The following is a 22,577-nucleotide window of genomic DNA, read 5'->3' as shown; positions in this document are numbered from 1 at the left end:
TGTATTTTGCAGGCAATTTCCTTCTCGAACTTATATGCTCCTGAGCATTTGATCATCAACGTCGAGGATGCGGAAAGGTGGGAGGGTCTCATTGAGAATGCTGGTAATTTGTTATGGTTATAACCATTGTTTCAACATGTTAGAGAAAGAAGTTCTGTATTACTCTCTTTGGAGCATATTGGTATTATCACACAGTCCTCCAATCAATTGAAACTCATCTGTTGGAAAGCATCGTTTACAGTTAAAATTTGTTGAGGACAATAAATTCTTTGCTAAAATTGTCTAGTAACTTCTGTGGATCACTGCAGGCTCAGTCTTTTTAGGACAATGGACACCGGAGTCCCTCTCAGGCTCAGTCCCTCTCATGCCAATAAGATTATAACTAACCTTCATTGTGTAGGTTATAATCTTATTGGCATCACATCAAAAGAATGGTTATAATCTTATTGGCATCACATCAAAAGAATGGTTATAACCTTCATTGGGTGTCACCTGTTCGACATATCAACCTACAACATCTGAGCTTGTAGTAGATGGTTTAACTGTAAACAAATGAATTGTTGAAGGAGGACCAGCTTATGTGTGGCTTTAATGACAGCATTTCTGATCTCAGATCAAACATTAATATTGAATAGCTAAGCGATAAACTAATGAGAAATAGATTAAATGAAAGGTTCCACTAATCATTTCCACATTTTGGAAACCAAGTAAGATATCTCTGCTGCACATTTTCTTCGCAGCATGCAGTTGGCCTCTCAACCGAAATCGTCCCCTTCCTACCAAACCCAAGCATCTGTGCTTCCCTTTCAAACCAGTCGTTTGCATGCGGCGACACGAGAACCCATGCGAAGCCTCGTGACCTCCCAACCAAACTCCATACAACCCTCTAAAGGAACCCATTATAAATGCCCTCCCACTTCTGCACTCCCCTTCACCACTCTCTCCCCGTTCCTTCTGCAGAACACGAAGCCATGGCCACCTCCACCTCCATTCTCCTCTCTTTCTCTCTTTGCTTGTTCCTCTTCTGCCACATCTCTCGAGCCCAGCTTGGCCTCGGCCAGCAGGGAGCCGGTGAACCATGGATGAATGTGCATCGCTACAGCCGCGTGAGCCAATGCAAAATCGAGAAGCTAAGCACCCTTGAGCTCACCCGACGTGTGCCCTCGGAAGCTGGCTACACAGAGTATTTTTACCAGTACAATGAGCAGCTCCAGTGTGTGGGCGTGGCTGCATGTCGTCATACCATCCAACCGAGAGGCCTTCTCCTGCCATCCTTTTCCAGTGCACCACGCCTCGTCTACATCATGCAAGGTTCGTTCATGCACGTTCATCGTGCTCTTGGAAGATATTGGTTCCATTCCATGGCATTAGTTATAAGGATATATTTTCTGTAAAAGCTCCACGATGGTCCATGGTGGATGCAGGAAGGGGAATCATTGGAACAGTGTTCCCCGGTTGCCCAGAGACGTTCCAATCCTTCCAGCAAACCGAACAACAATGGGAGCAGACGGCAGGCGGATGTCAGAGGTTCCGAGACGAGCACCAGAGGATCCACTACGTCCGTGAGGGAGACATCATCGCGTTGCCCGCCGGAGTTTCTTACTGGGGCTACAACAATGGCGAAGTAGCTGTCGTCGCGATTACCACCTTCGACACAAGCAGCAGCGCCAATCAATTGGATCGCCAGCATAGGGTGAGCCTTAATGAATCCATCCATCTAATTTTCTGACGCAACACAGTTTTCAAGGTAATTTAATTGAGAAATATATGATGCTAGGAATTTCTACTTGCTGGGAGGGAGAGACTAGTCGAGCAAGGTTCCCAAATAGAAGTGAGATTACAGCAGATAAAGGGGAACAACCTGCTCAGCGGTTTTGAGCTCGATCCACTGGCAGAGGCGCTCGGTGTCGATAGGGAATTGGTGAGAAAAATCCAGAATCCCGACGACAGGAGGGGTGAGATAGTCCTTGTCACGAGTGGGCTTCAGGTGCTACAAGCATCACGGAAGAGTGAGCAGCTGGTACGAGAAAGAGAGGTGAGACAAGAATGCCAAGAGGGAAGGGGATGTCAATCTAATATATTAGAGGCTTTCTGCACCATGAAGATAAGGCAGAACATTGGAGACCCCTTGCGTGCTGACTACTTCAATCCGCGCGCTGGAAGGATCACCACCCTCAACAGCCAGAAGCTCCCAATTCTGAGATTCGTTCAAATGAGTGCCGTGAGGGCACTTCTCCGCCCGGTATGATAAAACAGATATCTATGAGCATCGACCTTCCATCTATGATCTCGAAAATTTTGATTACATATGATGATTATGTGTGCTTGCAGAATGCCATAGTGTCGCCACATTGGAATGTCAAGGCTCACAGCATAATGTACGCCTTGAGGGGATACAGCCGGGTGCAGGTGGTGGGACACCGAGGCCAAACCGTATTCAATGGCGAGCTGCGTCAGGGTCAACTACTGGTAGTTCCGCAGTACTATGCGGTGACGATTCAGGCACAACGCGAGAGCTTCGAATGGGTCTCCATCAAGACCAACGACAATGCCATAGTCAACCATTTCGTGGGGAAGACATCGGCTTTCCGTGGCATGCCGGTGGAGGTGTTGATGAACTCATACCGCATCTCTAGAGAAGAGGCCATGCAGCTAAAGTTTAACCGTGGAAATGAACTGGCCCTCTTCGCTTCCAAGATCGAGAGGGAAGCGATCAGAACTTCGGTGTAACGTAATGAAGAGTGTGGCTAGAGGCGAATAACGTAATGACTAGTTTGAAGTGAATAAAAGTTGTGGGCAACAAGATGATGCATTAGATATGTGTCGTATCAGCTCACAACACAAATAAACAACGTTTCATGTTTGGAGCTTTCTTCTTTGCGTGTTTCTTTTTTCCACTATGAGACCAATGCATTCGTTAGTCAATTACTCCATCACCCCATTATCGTATGATTATTATACTGCTATGGGTGTAATTAACTTTATTAACTAGATATAATTGGGTGGAAAATTATTATTAGGAAAAAAATAAAACTCGAATGTGACTACGTCATATGATAGATTTCCCACCACCCATTATTACATGATTAGTATACTATTTCATAGTTAACTTTCATAGCTATGAGAAAATAATTATTTTAGAAATAAATATAAAGATAAAGGGACATTATGAAGTTGCCTTTCTCGATACAACAGAATGGCATAACAGGATTGGTCAGTTAAAGGGACCCATTCTCTGGCCATCATCATCGACCAATAGCAGTCGGCGCTTCTTTGGCGGCATCATGATTTGGACAGTTAGTGGCATTAAGATCCGTGCATGGCCCCGTGAACGGCGGGATTTTCCCTCCCTTTGCGCTGCGCTGAACACCCATCGTTCCGTAGAAAAAGCTAAGTTGGTTCTTCGTTGTTGCCGCTGAATGATACAATTAGCAGATCTGTTGCATCACAGTATGCCTTGTTTTGGTTGTAGCTGCTGACATGGAAACTCTGATGTCATCATACGCACAGAGTATATTAGTAGGCATGGTGGCGTGTCCCACGGAAGAGAAGCAACCTTATCATCATTTTGATTCAAGGGAAAGCTGTGGAATTTTCTTCCATGATTGGTACCTTCTTCATCATTGCTATAAACTATTTTATGGTCAATCTTCAGAAAAAAAAGAGATTTAGATGTTAGTTGTGGTGTTTTTTATTGCCTACAGAAGAAGTTGGCCTGCAGCTGCTTTGAGTGATCTCAGTCCATTTAAAATGAGACAAGTAGGATGTGGGTGTCACCTGTTCAACATATCAACCTACAACATCTGAGCTTGTAGTTGATGGTTTAACTGTAAACAAATGGATTGATGAAGGAGGACCAGCTTATCTGTGGCTTTAATGTCAGCATTTCTGATCTCAGATCAAACATTAATATTGAATAGCTAAGCTATAAACTAATGAGAAATAGATTAAATGAAAGGTTCCACCAATCACTTCCACAATATACTTGATATGACTGGTACTATGAACTAGTCTGAAGATTAGAATCTACTAACTTGGCAATACTTGACACTGCCAATGGCACAAGCAATGACCAGATCCAGTTGTGTTTTCTGCAATAGCGAGGGGAATATTTAAGATGCACAGTTCTTGATGTGCAGTTTGAATTCTGCAATCAAGCATAATTGATCACACTAAATTTTACATGAGAAGACAACTTAAACAGATCTACAGAGCATGTGATGTAGAATCAAGAACAAGACAGCATCTGATATTGGGTGCAGTTTCCATTACCCTCCAGATATTATCCTTCAACATTAGTCTTTTTCTGAAATGCCCATTAAACTTGTCCACCCAAAAAATAATAATAAAATCTCATAATAGGAGATAGAAGATTATGCAGTGTCTATGAATACAGTCAGTCACCAAACTATACATGTAGACAACTTTAATGAGTGACTACAAGTAGGTGGTATCTTCTGTTCTAGTTGCCCACCGACCTCACCAAGCCTCAAGGATTCCAAGTTGATGGCAGACGATTGTGTGTTGAGTAATCCTCAAAACCCCCTTGTGGCACCACCTTTCCCTTTGGATCACCCTCAAACTTGATGAGGTGGTTCAGAACTGTTCTCGAGTCCCTTCTGTCACCAGTGAGCTGGTTCAATCCAGAGTTCAACTCAGGCAAACCACCGGTTTGAGCTAAGCATTTTGTTAGGACAAAGTCTTGGCACTGGGATACATAGCTTGGAGATAGGCTGGAGAAGCAGGGCACCTGCTCAAAACCCTCTGAGTAGAAAGGGGTTTGGTCAAAGGTGATGCAGTTGTCCATTAGAGCTGAGAGGGACTGTGAACCTGAGTTTTCATGGCTTGACTCCATGCTTGGCATGGTGGAGATCCTTCTGTTGTTGCAGAAGACTCTACACAGGGCCCAGTCTGACTGCATGCACAAAGAAATAAGTGTCACTGTCCTTGTGATGAGAGGATTAGCAGAAACATCAGGACAAGTACTTTGAATTAATTATTATTATGACAGTTGAGTGATTGAGATGACTACTTAGCATTCACACATTAGGTTAAAGATCACTGTATAGGAGTTGAGATATTTTTTATACATACAAAATCAATCAAATATATAGTCAAATAAGGATACAGCAATTGCTTGAAGAAGTTTTCAAGAGTCTATCTCATGGAAGGAAAATGACATATACATAAAAAAGAACTTTATCCAGGATATAGCCTGCTATAAATTGTCATGTATAAGCACTAGCTGTTCTTTAACTCCACTAATCTATCAAGATATCTTCTGTCTGCAGTTGAAGTGTTATCACTGTTCCTTTTCTGAATCATCCCACTTTTATCGGACCTCACTGTGTCCACAGTTAAACAAGTTTCATAAATAGTTCTATCTCTGGATAGAGATTTATGATTTAATCTAAATTAACAACTTTTACCATGTTGTCTTTAAATTTATGTACTTATGCATCTGGATTTATGTGGTCAAGAATTTAAGTTCCTTGCAGATCTTCCAACAAAGCTCTAATGTAAGCCTTAAACCTGCTCGTGGCTCTGTGATCCAATATAAGAAAAAAGGTAAGAAAAGATAGTGATAATAGAACAGAGTATGCAGCAAAAAAGATGATCTTCTTCTCAGTCTGTGATCTATGAGAATTGAGATCACAAGGCTACCTTGAAAGGCAACTTCGGAGCACCATCAGATCCTTCCATGCGGAATTCATGCATGACCCACTTTGTCTTCTTCCCCTTGGGAGCTCTCCCTTGATAGAACACCAAAGTCTTCCTCATCCCAACCAGCAATCCTTTTCGGGTCACTGGTTTATCCTTCCCTGTGGCCTTCCAGTAGCCTGACATGGTCGCCCGGTTGGTCCGCTGCCCGGTCGCGTACTTCAGATCTCGAAGGCTGAAGAGGTACCACTCGTTGCCCCCAACACATGCAGCAGCTGATCCACGGAAACAATCTACTTCAGTGGAAACTGAACGGTTCACTGGTTTCATAAGTTTATCATCAAATCTATCAGAATCTTGGTATTGTTTGGCAGAGAAAAATGATCTGATGGACTTTGATGCAAGATGAAGTTGTCTCAAGTTTGATGGAGATAGAGAGAGACAAGGCAAGCACTCCATGGCTTCTTTGGCATCGGAAATGAACCTAACTCCATGATAGAGATTGCTTAAAACCAGAGTGATGAACTCTTCAGCAACATGACATTAGAGAAGATGACAAGCAATAATCTTTGGCTTGAGGAGGCTAAAAAGTTCTCCTTCTGGATTTTGGTTCATTTCAGATAGACATGGGCAGCAGGAATACAATCCACGGAATTCTGGCAGTCAATCATGCAGGAACAGAACACATGAAGAGGTTAGAAAGTGGCCAAGTTTGGCAGAAGCATATTTTCCACTGTTGGGAAAGCCAGAAAGGGGAAGCATGGAGATTGAGCTGAAGAGATAAGAAAGACATAAAACAAGAAATGTACCTTCTTCTGGGATTAGTAGAAGTAAAAACGAAAGGAAGCACACAAAAATTTCTGTATGTTCTCAGAAATCATACGAATTAAAGGATATGGCAACCATGGCAGGGTGCAGCAAACTCAATATTGTCTACAGAATGCTTTTTGATGGATCAAACTGTGCGCTTTCAAGAACAAACACCAGCTGGTTCATGTGAAATCAAGCGGAAACAACACTATGCTACACCAGCAAATGATGTTATACGGGGGAAAGAAATCATACCAGGAAGATCCCATGGGTCACACTTGTTGAGATCAACATCCACCATCATCATGGAACTGCTCTCGGTGCTGCCTCCGGCGGCCTTCGCGGCGAGGTAGTCGCAGACGAGCTCGTCGTCCCTCGGGTGGAACCTGAAACCTGGAGGCAGCTTCGCCTCCACCATGCTCAACATGCTCATGGTGGCGTTCATGAGAGCCGCCAAGCCACAGATTGGAAGCAAGGATGGGATGGGATGTATTAAGGCTAGGGGGGGGCTTAGGTGTTGTATGAATAGGTTCGCCAAGTCAACTTTAAAGGGGAGCAATAGCATGGCATAGATTGGAGGTTGCAGGGAGAGGGGATGAATCATGCCACATTCTTTTTCCCGCTCCTATCATCCTTCCCACGTTGCTTGTTGACGTTGATGGCGACATGCAGATTTGTTCTCGAGTCATTCTTCTTGCTAAGTCGAGTAAGAAAGATTTATCTGCAAGGAAGTATGGCATCATGGTCACATCTCATCCACCAATCGAAGCAGATGAAGATGAACCTAAACAGTTTGCAGTCTTTGATGCTCAGTGTCGAGTTTCAGATCACTGCATTTATAACCAGTATCAATCTGGAAGACAGCAAGAACAGTGTCTACCTCATCAGGATCCACATACCGAGGGATAAGGTTTGAGGTGAAGAGGGTTCTCGTAGACAGTGTGAGTAATGTCCACAGCCACAGCCACAGCCGCCTGTCCTTTCTGCCATCAGTCTGAAAGCTCCGTTGTTGTCATGCACGAAGTCGAGATGGTAGTGTTGCCAATCCCACTCGGCCAAGAACGCCATGGAAACAGCGAAAGACAAGTCTGATGCATCTCGTCAGGCGAGCAACTCATGCCACACACAACTCAACATACGTCGAGAAAGGAGACGACAAGCCATCCGCCATTAGATGTCACGTCCCGTTGCGTAATGTACGGTGGTCGGTTACTTTCCTTTCGATTATTATTTTCGTCTCTATTGAGACATCCAAATTGATTAGTATAAATTATTTTTCAGACTAAAAGATGATTTAGGAATAGCCACACATTGCAAAAAGTTGAAATGCACAGATGACAGATATAATTTAAATTTAAATAAGGGTTCAACTTCAAATTTTCACAAAGAAAACATAGTAGATGTGTTGAACATGGTACACAAGTCAAAGTTCAAAAGTTCTTCAATGGATTAGATAGAATCTGGTCTTCAATATCATCCATTAGCTGTGAAGAAAAGTGATCGGTAACTGGACATAAGAGTCACTCTCATCAAACCCAAGTTGTGACTTTAAATAAGAACTCTATTGGGATCACAGTTTCCATTTAAAGAGAGACAAAGGCCTAGTCAATTGCTATGGATTTTTCATGGTGATGAACATTGACATCTACAGGTGCATTGAACTAATCATATTCACTCAGTTTATACTTTACTGACTTGATCCAGTCATTTATCTAATGCTGCAACAACAATCAAACAACCAGTTTCAAGTTTGAATGGAGGGTTGGAGCAGGTGGCCTGCCAAGTCAAGCAAGCAGATCTTTCAGAATTGCTACTTCAAGAACTCTTTCACTTGAATGCAGCTCTGAAAATGGAGCAGAAAGCAATAATGACCGTAACATAGAAGATCTCCTTCCATGTTTCTTGCTATTTGCTTGTGTATAGAAAATTTGCTACTATCATCTGCATGTGTTCAAATCTTGGACTTGTGGGCTCTGGAGAATGCATGAACAGAGGAAACAGTCCATGCTAACTTTCACTATGCAGATTACCTGTGAAATTGGTTATATTCATTTGCCTGGCTGTGCCACTAAAATGCTTCAGCATGCTGAAAAGTTTTGGGAGAATCAATGCAGTGCAGCATTGTGTTTGTTAAGGCTTTTGTCAGATCACAGGCAAGCAGAGGGCAGTGCTGGTTTTTATGATAAAAAAGAGTATTAATTTAGAAACCAAAAACCTCCAAACTTTGATCATTGAGATTAAGCATCAACAAAGAATGCTCAAAGAAACATTTAGAATGCATCGGAATTGACCTAAAGAACATCATGCTCTGTTTGCATAATTGCTTGACAACCAGTTGGGATATCAGAAACCTGCATTCAGTGGCAAAAAGACTATGCACAGAATTGCTGCTGTTGTGTTCACAATAGTGGCGGAGGTTTTCATCTTTATTTGACAGCAATACAGCATGTCGATCACACAATAAAAGACAAGATGAACCAAAGAAGGATGGACTCTAGTCATTCTTCTTTGATCTGGGATTTCCCTTCGATAGTTTACTCAGCACACTCACATCCAGCTTGCTATAGTGATTCTGGAACTGCCCGAGGAGGTTATATAGAAAGTCTATCAATTTGATCTTCACATTTCTCATACAGTATTGGCAGCGTCTGAGAGCAAACAAATCCTGCACCAATTAGACACTATATAGCATTAAGGATATAACAAGCTTTCTTCATTTAGTTAAATTGTTTCTGTTTAATCTGCTTCTTCGGCAATTCTTGTGAACAATTTTGCTCATAGAATTACTCATTGTAGAACATCAATGGTTGTATATTTTCACTGTATTCCAATTTGTTTAGATAAATGATTTATTTATCATAGAAGACTGGTATAGTATCGGAACACAGGGATTATATCGACATCATTGAATGATATACTAGAAAGTTAGAAATCAATGGACATTTCGTCAAACCGGTAAACACCGATTGATACATACGGCTCAATCAGTATTTTAAGTCAATGATTTATTTTATATATTAAAAAACTGAAAATGAGTATCCTCACATATTATATGCAGTAGAAAACCAAAATTCATATGTTTCTTATTTTTCTTATTACTGAATAAGCATTTCCCTACATCATCATACATGAAATACAAAAAACCAGACAAAACAAATGAGACAAAATTAATGTCTTGAAGCAGTTAAAGAAAGGAATAGTTTCTCACCGACATAAACGACAGTGAGGAGATTGCACCACGTCCCTATAATAGCAGCAGCCCACAAGCTTAGCTACAACCTGACATGAAGGACTTGAGTTTCACATTATTTTGAAGTATTACTAGAAAGCAAACATAGAAAAAATCTTACAATATTCTGATCTTGGCAGAGAGCTACGACGGTTGGCATACTTGACTACTAAATCGTAATGAGAACAGAAATAGTATCTATCACAAACACATTTCATGGCATAAAATTAATGAGGCGCTATGAGTTATGACCCATTCTTCATCATCTAGCTTGCCATCTACTCCTATGTTGTCGACGGAACTGCACCTGTAATTATGTTATATGGCCAGTCTCAGCGTCCAATGCCACCATGCAATTTATTTGTATTTCTGGGTGCAAGCTTGTGGTAATATATAATTATATATGTCCTTTAAAAGGACCATCATGTATGTCAAGAAAAGGAGCACGTTCTCAACAGAACCACCAAATCGACGACCATAGCAACTCAAAAAATTCACACGAAGGCCATGGTGTTATGTTATTCTAGCAATTCAAACATACATGGAATGCAAGTGGCAGACATAATATGATATGACATACATACCAAAAATTTCCTCAGGAGGAAGAAAATACATCAACATCTTGAATGAATCCTAAGAACTGATTGATTTGGGCACAAGAGAAACAGCAACATTAGCAAATAGGTCATCGGGTATAACAAGTCGAGGCACGTAGATGGGTCGGGCCCAATTCGAGCCATGACCCAATTGTTATCCTCGATTAGGGTTTCTGAAGCCGTGAGCTCCATAAATACCCGACGAAAGCCTCCCTATTCTTATTCCGAAGAGCGCAGCGGCTCGAAGCGCGAGAGAGAGGGTTCGGAGATCGGAGAAGGTTCGAGAGCGTCACCTCGACAATGAGAGCGAAGGTGCGAATTTTCGTTCTGCACTTCAACCTTTCCTTTCTGCGTCAGTTCTTCCGCCTGATTCCTTTTTTCGCGTACAGTTTCCTGCTACCAACCTGCCGAATAACCGTAACAAAAGAGAGGCAGCCTTTTGGTGAAATCAAATTTTTGGATACTAGTTTTGTCACTAAATTTTACCTTTGTACTTCAATGCCGATCTTAACTGTCACAATAGCTCGAGTACAGAAATAATTAGATGCTCGCAATGTACCAATACCATACTGCAAACACGTAACTCGTCACACCAGTCTTTAGATGTATCAAAAAGTGCTAGCGAAAGTGAACAGGATTGCAATTCTCGATTGATCACGAGGAGAACAATTCATCACTTCTATTTTGTAGGTTAAAATTCAGATCAACACTAAATGTAACAATAGTATGTTAAAAGCAAACACATTCTGCAGTGATACTGAATGCCAACACTGATCAAACTGTGTAACAGGGAATACATAGGCTACTGTGATTCATAATTTAAGCTGAATCTTCATAAACATGCTTCAGTTACCTTCCGCACAAGCCATGATTCTGAATACATTGCAGCTAATTCATTTTATTGTGGCATGATCATCCACTGCTGATCTCCACAAGCATATCTCCAGCCTGTATAATTCAGATAGAAGATCAGTAAAAACCAGAATCATTACACTAACCAGATCATGCTGGTGTGTCCAATCAATTTATGGCTGGTAGATACGGAAAAACATATACAATCAAGGAGACCAATGTGTTTTTTAGAACATCTACATTAAACAGCCTAACATAGACATACTTAAAAGATCAGAGTTGGTGATCAAAGTTGTACCACCTGAAAACCCAATACTCCAAATATACTTTAAAGATTTCTAAAGGTTAAAATCCCCCACGTTTATATGCCAAATATTTTTAAGTGTGCTTGTCCTGTTCTAATACCACTGTCACAGACTTAGCTGGTTTTGCCTACGTCGTGCGACACCCTTGCGTGTTTGTCCGCGAATGGTCAACCTCCCCAAAACCTCCTATGATCACTTAAGGGCCTATAAAAGAGAAGATGAGTTAGAGAAAATATTTTATTCAATATCCACAAGCAACCATTTCAACAAACACATGATAGCAAATACAAATTACGAATATAGGCTTCGCAAGCTCTGAACGGTCGCGCAACAAAAAGTCCAAGATGGTCCACTACAGACCAAACAAAATAAGGTTATTAAGCCTACTACAAGCCCTCTATATGCTGTGCAAAGCATGAACAAAAATCGAAAGACACGGACATATATGAGTATTACATCAAACACCTCATTTACAACTTTGTCCATGACAGTCCAGTACTCATCCTCACACTCCTTCCTTTTTATTTTTTACTTTTTTGTTCTTCTCCTCCTCCTCACACCCTCACCCATCACACTTATGCCTGATCGGCTTTAAATTCTGTAGACTTTTGTTAGCCTGGAAACCGGCTTAACCCAACCTAAACTGCATGAATTGCCATCCTCACCAACTTATCATCAAGAAACTAATTGAAATGCTCTCCTAGTTCGATCATTACGTTTGGTGAACATTTCTTGATGTAATTTTGCTCATTTCCTCTTCGGAAATGATCAAATACTCAACAACAGCCTTCTCGTTTCCCTAGTTGACGAAATTTAAACCAAGGTATGCAGTACCGAATGGTACCGCCCGGTACGGGCGGTACATACCAGTACGCGGACCGCCTCGTACCGCTACAGTGCTATATTGTAGTAGTGCCACAGTAATGAAAATAAAATAAAATTGTTCGGTACACCAGGGTGGACCGCTCGGTACGTCCTGGTGTACCGGTCGGTACACCGGTACCATACCGTACCGAGCTCGGGTCGAAATGTCGGTACGGTACGGTACGACGAACCTTGATTTAAACCTCTTCTTCTTGACTTTTCTTATCAAGATTGCATATTTAGAAGATTAAGAGTTGTTTCAGTTTTATAATTGCATTAGGGAGTTGCTCTTGATCATCCTCGCAATATTATATCGTCACTTGTGTTTATCGATCAGATACTCTCTCTTAAAGATCATGTCACAAAATGCTCTCTTATTTGAAAGAATTTATGTGGTGCCCTTTTATCACAAACATAGGAAATTTGTTTAACTCTCTACAATATTGATGCACTCCACAAGATTTGTATCAAGTGGATGTAAAAAAGTTGTAGTTTTCCTACATTGGATTTGGATGTTTCAAGAGTATATAGTATGGAGTTAAACTTGTGCATCCACCCTAAGTACACTAATTATTTATATTCAAGTCTGACTGTCTACTTTCTAAAGAGTTCTAGTATGTCAATAATGGCAATTGCTCTATGATATACTGCTTTGGGTAAGAGAATGGCTATCATGACCGACATGTCCTCAAAGTTATGTCAGGGAAACCACTATCATAGATTTGTTTTTATATCATCAGAGTAGCTGGACCAGCTCGAGTTAATTATTCTAGAAAGTCAATACGATGAGGCTTAAATGGATTTGATGCTGTATTTAATGGGTTCAACTTTAAAGAATGAGTTTGTGTTCACAATGCACTTAACCTGTGAGCTATCCTCTTCCCTCCATTGTCCCAGATGCTTATCTACCCAAAATCCTAGCCCATATTCACATCTTCATGACCTCTAAGCATCATTGCTACCTTGGTTGTTAGATATGCCATCTTTTGCCACCTGCATGCTGTTTAGCACATGTTGGCGATTTATGGTGAATGGCTGTTTCTGATCCGTCCATGGCAATTTCTCATCACAGCTAGGCCAAAGGCAAAAGGATGAGTCTCATAGAACTATCATAAACACTGCAAGTTTGTTGGCTGCTTTGTGGGCTCGATGGATACAATTTTTCATCGGTCATTTACGAACTACCAATCGCTCACTAAAAAGCATTTATCCCTTTTGATCTTTTTTTGTTTGCCACATTATCCCTCTCAAACTAGTCTACCAACTATTGTCACTTGCTAGATTTGTGGAAAACTGATAGTTTGTAGTTTGCAAATGATTAATGATAGAGCTAGTGACTTGAAAAGTGCTAGGTGCTAAAAGGCGTCAAGGTCTAAAAATGCTTGAGGCGCTAGGCGCTCTCCTAAACCCAAGCAAAGCAAGGGGCTCTAAAACATTAAAAAAAAATATATATAATTGACAAATATGATTATATAAATATAAATATGACATTAAATTGAAAGGTTCCTTTAGATAATTATATTTCTAAGCAGGATCCTTTCTTGAATTTTTGATGAATCTTTTGAATTGCTTTGTACACTTGTCATTAATCCTAAAACCCTAATAACAGTTCTAAATAAATAGAGATTAGTAGTGCTAAAATCTAAATAAGGACTATTATATGATAACAGTGCTTAACAATCTACTGTTAACAATATTTAATAAACTGTTAACAGTAGTTAAAGGAGAGAAAAGATACCGACGATGAAAAGTGGGAAAGGAGAGGATGGAGGTGATGGAGGAACTTTTGAATGACGGTGATGGCAGTGACGAAGGAAGCTATGGACGATGGCAGTGGATGTTGCAGACGGTGACGTCGTGGGCAGAGGAAGCTACGGTCCTCTCCCTCGACGATGGAAGGAGCTGCACATGAAAGCAGCGGCTGCGGAGGGAATTGCACATGAAAGCTAGGCCTTCGGATTTGTCCTTCGGCGATAGAGGAAGCATCGGTCCTGTGCAGCGGCGGAGGAGGTGGCTACTACGCACGAAGTAGGGTTTATGGCTCAAGGTTATGTGGGGGAGTGGGACGGGGGGGCGACGGATGGGGGTTTGCGTGCGTAAGTTTAGTAACATTATGTAGCTTAGTTTAATCGAACCAAGTAATTTACTGTTCAACTGAACCAGACATAATATTCTAATTCGGTTACTTTGTTTCAACCAGGCGCTTGCTTGAGGTGTCTGGTGCCTGGGTTCAAGCGAGTGCCTAGGCGGCGCTTCATTGAAGCGTGCTGCATGATCGAGGCTTGAGGCGCTCGGGCCTCACCTCACCCGAGCGCTCGGGCGCCTATTTAAACCCTTGGATAGAGCTGCAACAACATTTCTAATGACAATGAATTAGGACCTTTAATTGATGGTGAATTTCTAAGACCAAAGGCTCGAGTGACGTAAACTTGCTCACTAGGGTAAGATGATCTTCTTGAGAACCTAAATTGGCAGGAGCTCTGTGCACTGAACCACACTATTAGAAGATGAACCTTAGTATCATGATAAGGTTGTTTCTTTGCAATTTAGATTTATATTGATCCCCCACAGTCCCTGTATTAGCCGGAGCCTTACGTATTGGGTTGCACATTTCATTTTTTTTATGCACTTAAGCTTCATCTGACATAGTTATGGATCCTTCGTGATTGCCCATGACGGACAGTGATCATAAGGGACTACCTTTAATTTGCTGATTCCATATTATCAGGTTCTAGATATGAAGGCGTGCTTAATATGCAGATATATTTAGTTAGTGTTCCCTTTTAGATTATTTGCAGATGGGCTCATCTTCTTGGTAGAGTAATTGCAATATGAGATTAATTTGAATATGACAGTTATGCTGTGTGCTTTTCTTTTATACTCTAGTTAAAGTAATTTTTTTTACCTGTTCTGTAAAACTAGGGCTATGGTTTTTGTAATTTGTTTTTCTATATTGTCATTTTACCATCATTTGCAGGATAAAGGTGTCTAATGGACAGTACAATTTTAACTTTTCCAAGGACTAACAGATTTGTTGGCACTCGTACCATTGACCATTCCCTGGGACTTTGTGCTCTTAATTTATCAAGATATAACATATGCTATTTGCCTAAAGGTACTTGTACCTCCTGTTTTTATGAATTCTCAGTTTCTATCAGTAGGAAAGTTTTTTGCTCGTGGTTACTGACATATTTCTTTGATTTGTTAAAACCTTTAAGAATAACTTGGATTTTTTAATATTTAAACAATTTCTGCATTTTAGTGAAATGAGGCTGTGAAGCAAGAATTTAAGTAAAATGATCACATTATGTACTTGTCTTTTATAAGTTATGCAGTGCCTCTGACATTGACAATTGGTGATCATACAGGATTGAAAGGTCGAATTGTTAGGAGTGCAATGAAATCTTATAAGCTTTCTGAGCTTACTCATACTGAGGTTGATTCTCTCAAGGCTCGCCCTCGTATTGATTTCTCATCCATTTTTAGTGTGGTAAGTTTGATAATGAATTTGTTGGACCTTTAAGTGGTAAAGCTACTATGACAATTATATTGCACTTTTTATGGGTAGGTAAACCCAATCGTGGATGATGTACGGTGCAGAGGAGATGCTGCAGTAATAGAGTCAGTGATTCCTACATATGCTTCTAAATATTGTAGAGAATTTTTCATTTGAACAACTAATGAAGTTATCAGTTGTTCAGAAGTCCAAAATCTCTTTTTCTTTTCTTGACCCAGTTATACGGCAAAATTTGACAAAGTTGTACTTGACAAAGTAGTTGAGCTTGTTTCTGATCTTCCGGTTCCAGAGGTAGGCTGGTTTTAACAGTAATCCAATGAGAATTATAACATGCTGTGAATTCTTCTTTTTGAGCTGACCGTAGAATGATAAATTTTGTCTTCAAATTTAGTTGCTGTATTACTATTTTTGAACAAGTATGCATTTGACATTTTTGGTTGTGTCTATCACTTATCAACTTTAGGGCAGGTGATCATTGCTACCAGGGTTTTTCTTTCAGGTTATTTCCAAATTGATAAAAGTCTTTTCAATTCAAATATGTTTCATAACTGTTATGTTGCATTTTCTCAGTTACCTTTTATGATACATTTGGTCTAGATGTTATCAGTTCAAGGGCTTTAGCATAATCATTGTGGTTAGTTATCTGTTATTGTGCCATTAAGTTTCTTAAGAGATTTCAGGATCTTTTTTATTAGAGACCATGTCAATATCAGACTTTGTAAAACGTTGTGGGAAATTGCTCTCATTAGCAATGTGGTTGTATTAGTCATATCTTTAGTTAAAGAAAACTTGTATTTTTGTTGTCATCTATTTGTACTTGGTTCAACCAATACATGTTAATGTTTGTGTATTGTTGTGTGATTGTTAAGCTTGATCCAGCTGTAAGGAAAGCATTTGATGTGGCATATGCCAATATTTATGCATTTCATGATGCTCAAAGGGTTCCTGAGAAGGATATTGAGAATATGACAGTAAGCAAATGACTTGTAGTATTCTTTATTTTGTCACCAAGTATTTCTTGCTCTCATTAACTGGTTTTGGATGTAATGATTATGCATAGGGAGTTCGGTGCAAAAGGATAGCAAGGTGCATCGGCGCTGTAGGGCTTTATGTTCCAGGGGGTACTGCAGTCTTACCCTCAACTGCTCTCATGCTTTCAGTGGTATGCTCATCTATTCCTAGGGATGGCTGTGGCGGTTCAGTCATGGTATTGTTGAGTTTTGATGCATGATGGTGAACAGATATGGTTGACTTTTGATTTCTTCCGTGCACCAGCCCGCACTTATTGCCGGGTGCAAAACTATTGTTCTTGCAACTCCGCCAAGTCGTGATGGTAGCATTTGCAAGGTAGCCTTCTACAAGAACCTTGGCCCCACATTGAGATGAAGTTGAATTCGTTATTTTTGCTGCAGGAAGTACTTTATTGTGCCAAGAAAGCCGGTGTAACTCACATTCTAAAAGCTGGGGGAGCTCAGGTTCAAGGATTTTGAGCACCCTTTTTTGCTCTGCAAATGGCTTTTCTTGTGCTTTGACTAATTTCTATCTGTTATATCTTCAGGCAGTCTCAGCAATGGCTTGGGGAACTCCATCTTGCCCAAAGGTACAAAATTCCAGTATGTAGTGGGGGTTACTTTATGAATTATTTTCTTTTATATGTTTGAGGAAAATATACCAAAAGCAGCTGGTTGTCTTGTAAAATTAGTGACTGTAAATTCTAGGATTACTGGGCTTATGTTATTGCAGCTTATCTTCTATTATTCTGTAATCTTCCATGTGAGTACTTTTTTGCATCAAAGAGCAAACACTTCTTGTTGCATTCTTTGTATTTGTTAGGTGCACAATGCATAAATATTTCTTAATGAGCTCATTTTCCAGTATCTCTTTCGGTCATTGTGAGCTTCTTTTCATTTTGAATAAAAACTTTGTTGTGGGGCCTTCCATTATCTAACCATCATCTGCAATTACTCCAAATCCAAATGTCTGGTTTTGAATGAAACAAAAGACAGCCGTTAGTACTTATTCTACCATGCATAAATGATATCAAATGTGCTTAAATGTACGTCATCGTCTTTTGATGGTTTATAATCTCCCTGTTGATGGTGCCATAACTATCCATCAAAATCTCCTTATTTGACGTTGATCATCTGCTTCAACTCAATTTCAGTGTTGGTTACAATTGACTGGCCATATACTTAATATCTGAACCTTTAATGGTTTCTTGCAGGTTGAAAAAATTTTTGGCCCAGGAAATCAATATGTTACTGCTGCAAAAATGATTCTCCAGGTATGGTTCTGATTCCTTAGCTTCCCTTATGCTTTAATTCTTTACTCTCTGTCCTTGGTTCCACATTTTTCCTCTTTTAATTTTACAATCTTTAGGTTGTATTTGCTTGCACTATGACGACTCTGTCCAGAGATAAACCACGGAGATCAGGGCCCAATTAGAATAAGTAGAGAACTAGTCTTGGTCAAATGGGAAGAAAAGCCTGCTATATGTTTAATTTTATCAGCAGAAAAAGTACCTTTTAGTAACAAGCCGAGATAGAACAAGATTTAACTATGGAAAGAGAACAGAATATAGATGAGAAAGATGCGTAGGAACTAGGAACAACCATCATCTTTAGCATCATATGTACATGTCAAATGGAAAGAAAAGCCTGCTATATGGTTGATCTCATCAGCAGAAAAAATAAATTTTAGGTAACAAGTCAAGATAGAACATATATATATATATATATATATATATATATATATATATATATATACACACACACACACACACTTATACATAGTTGTAGAAGTTAAGAAATAAAATCACCACTAGAAATCTTCATTGTTTTCTTCAGCTAGATCCTTTTTTTCAATATTTTGAATCCTTAAGGACTCTTTCTAACTGAGGGCTGACATTTTGTGGACAAAGAACCACTAGAACCATATTGTAAATTTTTGTCAACTGTAACAGAATTCTTATTACTACCCAACTTTTTCTCATTTTAGAAGTCCTATTGTAACACTAATGCTTGTCATCTACTTTTTATAGATTTGACATCATTTTGACTCCTGGATACAATCAAAATATCATCTATTAGTTGTATTTAACATGGATTTTAAATAAAACTATTTTTTTCTTAATCTAAATTGCTAAAACTAGCCCTGACTAAGAACCTGGCAGCATCATACTATCACTGTTAATGAAAGGATTTGATTATGGAACACGTAAGAATTGTTGTGTAATAGTCTTCTTCTCCTGATTCTATTTTCAATCTATTTAGATAAACTTTTTTAAAATGTTGTAGCTTCTATTTTGATTTCCCAAGATATCGTGTTGTTTCTTCTCTTAAAATGGTTCTTTAGATTTGTGGTTGGACATATCCTCCTAATCATAAGAGCAGAGATTTGGTGCTACGATATTTCAGTTTCCGGTGGATCCGCAGAGCCTTCCAATTTGTTGGTCCGAGATTAACATGCTTTTTGGTGACTTCTCTTTTCCTGCAGAACAGTGAAGCAATGGTTTCCATTGACATGCCTGCTGGCCCTTCAGAGGTTCTGGTCATTGCTGACAATCATGCCAATCCTGTTCATGTAGCTGCAGATCTCCTATCTCAGGTCTTTATTCTGTTTGCACTTGTATTGCTCAATTGATTAGCATGTGTTTGATGGAGAATATTCTTTTTATTTCTTGTGTTGTTACTTTCTTATGCGAGCTAATTAGGTAGTGGGCATCTATTATCTGGAATAAGGCTCCAGAAAATCCCAAGTCAAAGACGTTGACGAATGTAGTCAATTCTAAGACCAGCAAACCAAAAATATATTAAATTTATATGAATTCACTTTTCAAATTGATGCTCTGTAGGTCTTTAGTTGCAAGGTTTTAAGCATCAGTCAGATTAGCATATGCCGTCTAGTATTTTCCAACCTGACCAACTGCCGGTATCAAAACGCTTAGGTTGATACTAGTACATATGTTATTCATTTATCTATTATTTTATTTAATGATTCTGGGTTGTATAGGTCCATAAATAGCCTGGTTTACTGGTACTGTATGGTCCAATATGTTTCCAAAATGGGTATCAAACTGACATTTAAAACTTTCTTGGTTTGATGTTCTTATTTCTTTTTGTACTCTACTAAATTTACAGGCAGAACATGGTCCAGATAGTCAGGTGGTTCTTGTCGTTGCCGGAGATGGAGTGGATATTGATGCTATCCAGGCTGAAGTTAGCAACCAATGTGCTAGCCTTCCCAGAGGAGAGTATGCTTCAAAAGCACTGAGTCATAGCTTTGTTGTGTTTGCCAGAGACATGGTTGAGGTTGGTTCTGAATACCTGCTTGTGCATGCCACATGGTTTCAACCAGACTAGAGGTTCTAAATCCATTACTAATGCGAAGACATATATATACTAAATTAAGTTAACTAGTCTACTTCATAGTGCCTATGGGCTTATTTCTAGGTGCAGTTGAAGTTTCAAGGACATTGCTGAAGTGTTTGGTATTATATTGAAGCTATTAGTATTGACCTTATCATCTGAAGTGATTGGAAATATGGGCCTGAGCATATTTAGCTTAATACCAAAGTCCTGGCAATCCGCTGGATCTGTATACAATATTGTGCTCTATGCTCTGGGCTGTGGTTTATTTACAGCAGAAGCATCAGTTTACACTGGATTGCTAAATTGTGTAGTTCTAGCTCCTTTTGTTTGCTTGTGAAAGAACCAAAAAGCATTGTATTTTGCAGGCAATTTCCTTCTCGAACTTGTATGCTCCTGAGCATTTGATCATCAACGTCAAGGATGCGGAAAGGTGGGAGGGTCTCATTGAGAATGCTGGTAATTTGTTATGGTTATAACCATTGTTTCAACATGTTAGAGAAAGAAGTTTTGTATTACTCTCTTTGGAGCATATTGGTATTATCACACAGTCCTCCAATCAATTGAAACTCATCTGTTGGAAAGCATCGTTTACAGTTAAAATTTGTTGAGGACAATAAATTCTTTGCTAAAATTGTCTAGTAACTTCTGTGGATCACTGCAGGCTCAGTCTTTTTAGGACAATGGACACCGGAGAGCGTTGGTGATTATGCTAGCGGCACCAACCATGTCCTTCCCACATACGGATATGCAAGAATGTACAGTGGGGTGTCACTAAACTCATTTCTCAAATACATAACTGTACAGTCCTTAACCGAGGAAGGTCTCAAAAACATTGGACCGCATGTAGCAAAGATGGCAGAAGTCGAAGGGCTGGAGGCTCACAAGAGAGCTGTTACCCTTCGGCTGCAGGAAATCGAAGCTGGCCTACCTGCTTAGCTGTCATAATGCAGGTCCAAAATGCTCTGGGAACTTATAATATCATAGGCTCCTCCATTTGAGTTTTTTGAGTTGGTACATTGAATCACAACTTATCTCGGTCAATGTTTGGATTTCTGAACTGAGCAGGTTGTTTTTTGAAGACCTTTACCAGTTTGCATCATTCATAATCTGCTAAAAGGCCAAGCTGTTGGGGGTGGTCTTTCTTCAGTGCCCACAAGCAGCTCAAAGTGGGGGGTGCATAAAACAGTCGGCTCATTTTTACGTGCAATAACTACATCCTCAGATACATTCATCATCCGGTTTATGCTTGCAGAACCTAATTAAGTTGTGTTCTCACTGTTGTGCAACATTTTGAAGTTCACAATCAACGAACAAATGGAAAAGACAAGCTAATAACCAGAATGGATAGGGTATTGCTGTTCGTATTGTGGCAGCAGACATGCTGTAGAACTCGTCGCCACCAGTATTTGCTACGTAAGCCATCCTTTCACGTTACTGTTCTAATATGCAAGAAACTTTTTTCTGTTTGATATGCAACATTGTTGATTGTTTTAGTCTAAAGTAATATTTGAACTGCTCAATTCTTCCATTTCATATTTTAGGATTTCCCTATTTATTTGATACCTGAATGAGGCTCTCTTCCCTTCTTGCCAGTCAATAGGACATAGTTAAGCTCTTCTGAACCCATACTCTGCTCCGGACTCCTGTACTAGTGGTTGTTTGTTGGACAATAAGTTTAGTGACCGCTCTTTGCGTTTAAGGATTTCCCAGGTTGCTTGGTTGTTGACAGTGAAGGTTCCGTTTAAGGGTCAGGGAGAGTTTTTGAATGATTTGTTGAAAGTGTTGTTCCAGCTCCTTAAAGTAGTGGTCCAGAAGTACTGAGTTGTGCCTATAAGATATACAGGACAACAATGAATTCATGAGAAACTCGAGGTTTGTTTATTACTTTAGACTAATCTTAAGCATGTGACAAATCTGCACATCTTATGTGTGATTTGTCACATGCTTAAGATTCGAGTCTATGGTTTGTTTATAGAGAAACATCATCGACTAAGAACTCATGTAGGAAATCCACAAAATTCTTGCTCTGGATATTGGATTTAATTGAGATAGATAGACATAATTAGTCAAATTTGGTTAGAGGGTTGTGCCCACAGCTAGTAGTATTTAATTTGAGATGTTGGATAGCCAGATCCTCCACTCCTGAAGCCTGCCATGAATCTTTCAACAGGATCAAGAAAATTATTGGATGGGAAGAAAAAACAAAGATAAGAAAAAGTGGGACACAGCCAAATAAGACAGATGTTCTTCTGCTCGAGAGCTCTTGGAGATTTGATGATGACTAACAAGAAAACACAAAAAGTCTTGAATGAAAAAGGGTATCAGATTGAAGGTCAAACAACCCAATCTAAAAGAGTTACCACAATAGCCTAC

General features: G+C 39.8%; 3 protein-coding genes and 1 long non-coding RNA gene across 9 annotated transcripts; 2 read left to right on the top strand and 2 right to left on the bottom strand.

Moving 5' to 3' along the window:
• Positions 1 to 878: 878 nt before the first annotated feature.
• On the top strand, positions 879 to 2,819 carry LOC135622863 (cocosin 1-like). Its single transcript, XM_065125132.1, has 4 exons — positions 879 to 1,311; positions 1,425 to 1,693; positions 1,778 to 2,242; positions 2,332 to 2,819. Exons 1-4 carry the CDS (start codon positions 906 to 908, stop codon positions 2,728 to 2,730), a joined length of 1,539 nt encoding a protein of 512 aa, XP_064981204.1. The 5' UTR covers positions 879 to 905; the 3' UTR covers positions 2,731 to 2,819.
• A 1,521-nt stretch (positions 2,820 to 4,340) lies between these two features.
• Positions 4,341 to 7,203, bottom strand: LOC135622869 (NAC domain-containing protein 21/22-like). Of its 2 annotated transcripts, none has more exons than XM_065125150.1 (3): positions 6,727 to 7,203; positions 5,665 to 5,981; positions 4,341 to 4,915 (listed from the first exon to the last, which is right to left on the bottom strand). In XM_065125150.1, the coding sequence occupies exons 1-3, from the start codon at positions 7,073 to 7,075 to the stop codon at positions 4,490 to 4,492; spliced, it is 1,092 nt and encodes a 363-aa protein (XP_064981222.1). In that variant the 5' UTR covers positions 7,076 to 7,203; the 3' UTR covers positions 4,341 to 4,489. The 2 variants fall into 2 exon arrangements, with proteins under 2 accessions (XP_064981222.1, XP_064981223.1); XM_065125151.1 differs by having other exon boundaries at positions 5,665 to 5,936; positions 6,727 to 7,176.
• A 1,467-nt stretch (positions 7,204 to 8,670) lies between these two features.
• LOC135622872 (uncharacterized) lies at positions 8,671 to 10,009 on the bottom strand. The gene is made up of 3 exons (XR_010491186.1): positions 9,822 to 10,009; positions 9,680 to 9,750; positions 8,671 to 9,136 (listed from the first exon to the last, which is right to left on the bottom strand). It is a non-coding gene; the product is annotated as an uncharacterized LOC135622872 (long non-coding RNA).
• A 470-nt stretch (positions 10,010 to 10,479) lies between these two features.
• On the top strand, positions 10,480 to 21,724 carry LOC135622865 (histidinol dehydrogenase, chloroplastic-like). 5 transcript variants are annotated; one of them, XM_065125135.1, is made up of 17 exons: positions 10,535 to 10,608; positions 10,686 to 10,738; positions 15,295 to 15,432; positions 15,686 to 15,807; positions 15,886 to 15,938; positions 16,053 to 16,125; positions 16,704 to 16,805; positions 16,895 to 16,996; positions 17,110 to 17,181; positions 17,247 to 17,309; positions 17,393 to 17,434; positions 18,059 to 18,118; positions 19,330 to 19,440; positions 19,974 to 20,144; positions 20,570 to 20,660; positions 20,866 to 21,154; positions 21,270 to 21,724. In XM_065125135.1, the coding sequence occupies exons 3-16, from the start codon at positions 15,309 to 15,311 to the stop codon at positions 21,138 to 21,140; spliced, it is 1,461 nt and encodes a 486-aa protein (XP_064981207.1). In that variant the 5' UTR covers positions 10,535 to 10,608; positions 10,686 to 10,738; positions 15,295 to 15,308; the 3' UTR covers positions 21,141 to 21,154; positions 21,270 to 21,724. The 5 variants fall into 5 exon arrangements, with proteins under 5 accessions (XP_064981206.1, XP_064981210.1, XP_064981209.1 ...); XM_065125134.1 differs by lacking the exon at positions 10,686 to 10,738 and having other exon boundaries at positions 10,480 to 10,608; XM_065125137.1 differs by lacking the exon at positions 10,686 to 10,738 and having other exon boundaries at positions 10,529 to 10,608; positions 15,347 to 15,432.
• Positions 21,725 to 22,577: the final 853 nt, after the last annotated feature.

This window comes from Musa acuminata, chromosome BXJ2-9, assembly GCF_036884655.1.
Source record: "Musa acuminata AAA Group cultivar baxijiao chromosome BXJ2-9, Cavendish_Baxijiao_AAA, whole genome shotgun sequence".
Classification (NCBI taxonomy): domain Eukaryota; kingdom Viridiplantae; phylum Streptophyta; class Magnoliopsida; order Zingiberales; family Musaceae; genus Musa; species Musa acuminata.
Note: the sequence above shows the minus strand (reverse complement) of the source record. Positions and strands in the feature narration are given on the sequence as shown.

What these genes read in the sequence shown, in the direction of transcription:
- LOC135622869 (XM_065125150.1), bottom strand. Translation starts at nt 7,075, where the DNA reads ATGATTCATCCCCTCTCCCTGCAACCTCCAATCTATGCCATGCTATTG. An exon ending in TGACCCATGGGATCTTCCTG is followed by an intron (nt 5,982 to 6,726) that starts GTATGATTTCTT and finishes TTATGAAACCAG; the next exon opens with TGAACCGTTCAGTTTCCACT. An exon ending in CTCCGAAGTTGCCTTTCAAG is followed by an intron (nt 4,916 to 5,664) that starts GTAGCCTTGTGA and finishes TTGTGCATGCAG; the next exon opens with TCAGACTGGGCCCTGTGTAG.
- LOC135622863 (XM_065125132.1), top strand. Translation starts at nt 906, where the DNA reads ATGCCCTCCCACTTCTGCACTCCCCTTCACCACTCTCTCCCCGTTCCT. An exon ending in AATTGGATCGCCAGCATAGG is followed by an intron (nt 1,694 to 1,777) that starts GTGAGCCTTAAT and finishes ATATGATGCTAG; the next exon opens with GAATTTCTACTTGCTGGGAG. An exon ending in TGAGGGCACTTCTCCGCCCG is followed by an intron (nt 2,243 to 2,331) that starts GTATGATAAAAC and finishes GTGTGCTTGCAG; the next exon opens with AATGCCATAGTGTCGCCACA.
- LOC135622865 (XM_065125134.1), top strand. Translation starts at nt 15,309, where the DNA reads ATGGACAGTACAATTTTAACTTTTCCAAGGACTAACAGATTTGTTGGC. An exon ending in CTGCAGATCTCCTATCTCAG is followed by an intron (nt 19,441 to 19,973) that starts GTCTTTATTCTG and finishes CTAAATTTACAG; the next exon opens with GCAGAACATGGTCCAGATAG. An exon ending in TTGCCAGAGACATGGTTGAG is followed by an intron (nt 20,145 to 20,569) that starts GTTGGTTCTGAA and finishes TGTATTTTGCAG; the next exon opens with GCAATTTCCTTCTCGAACTT.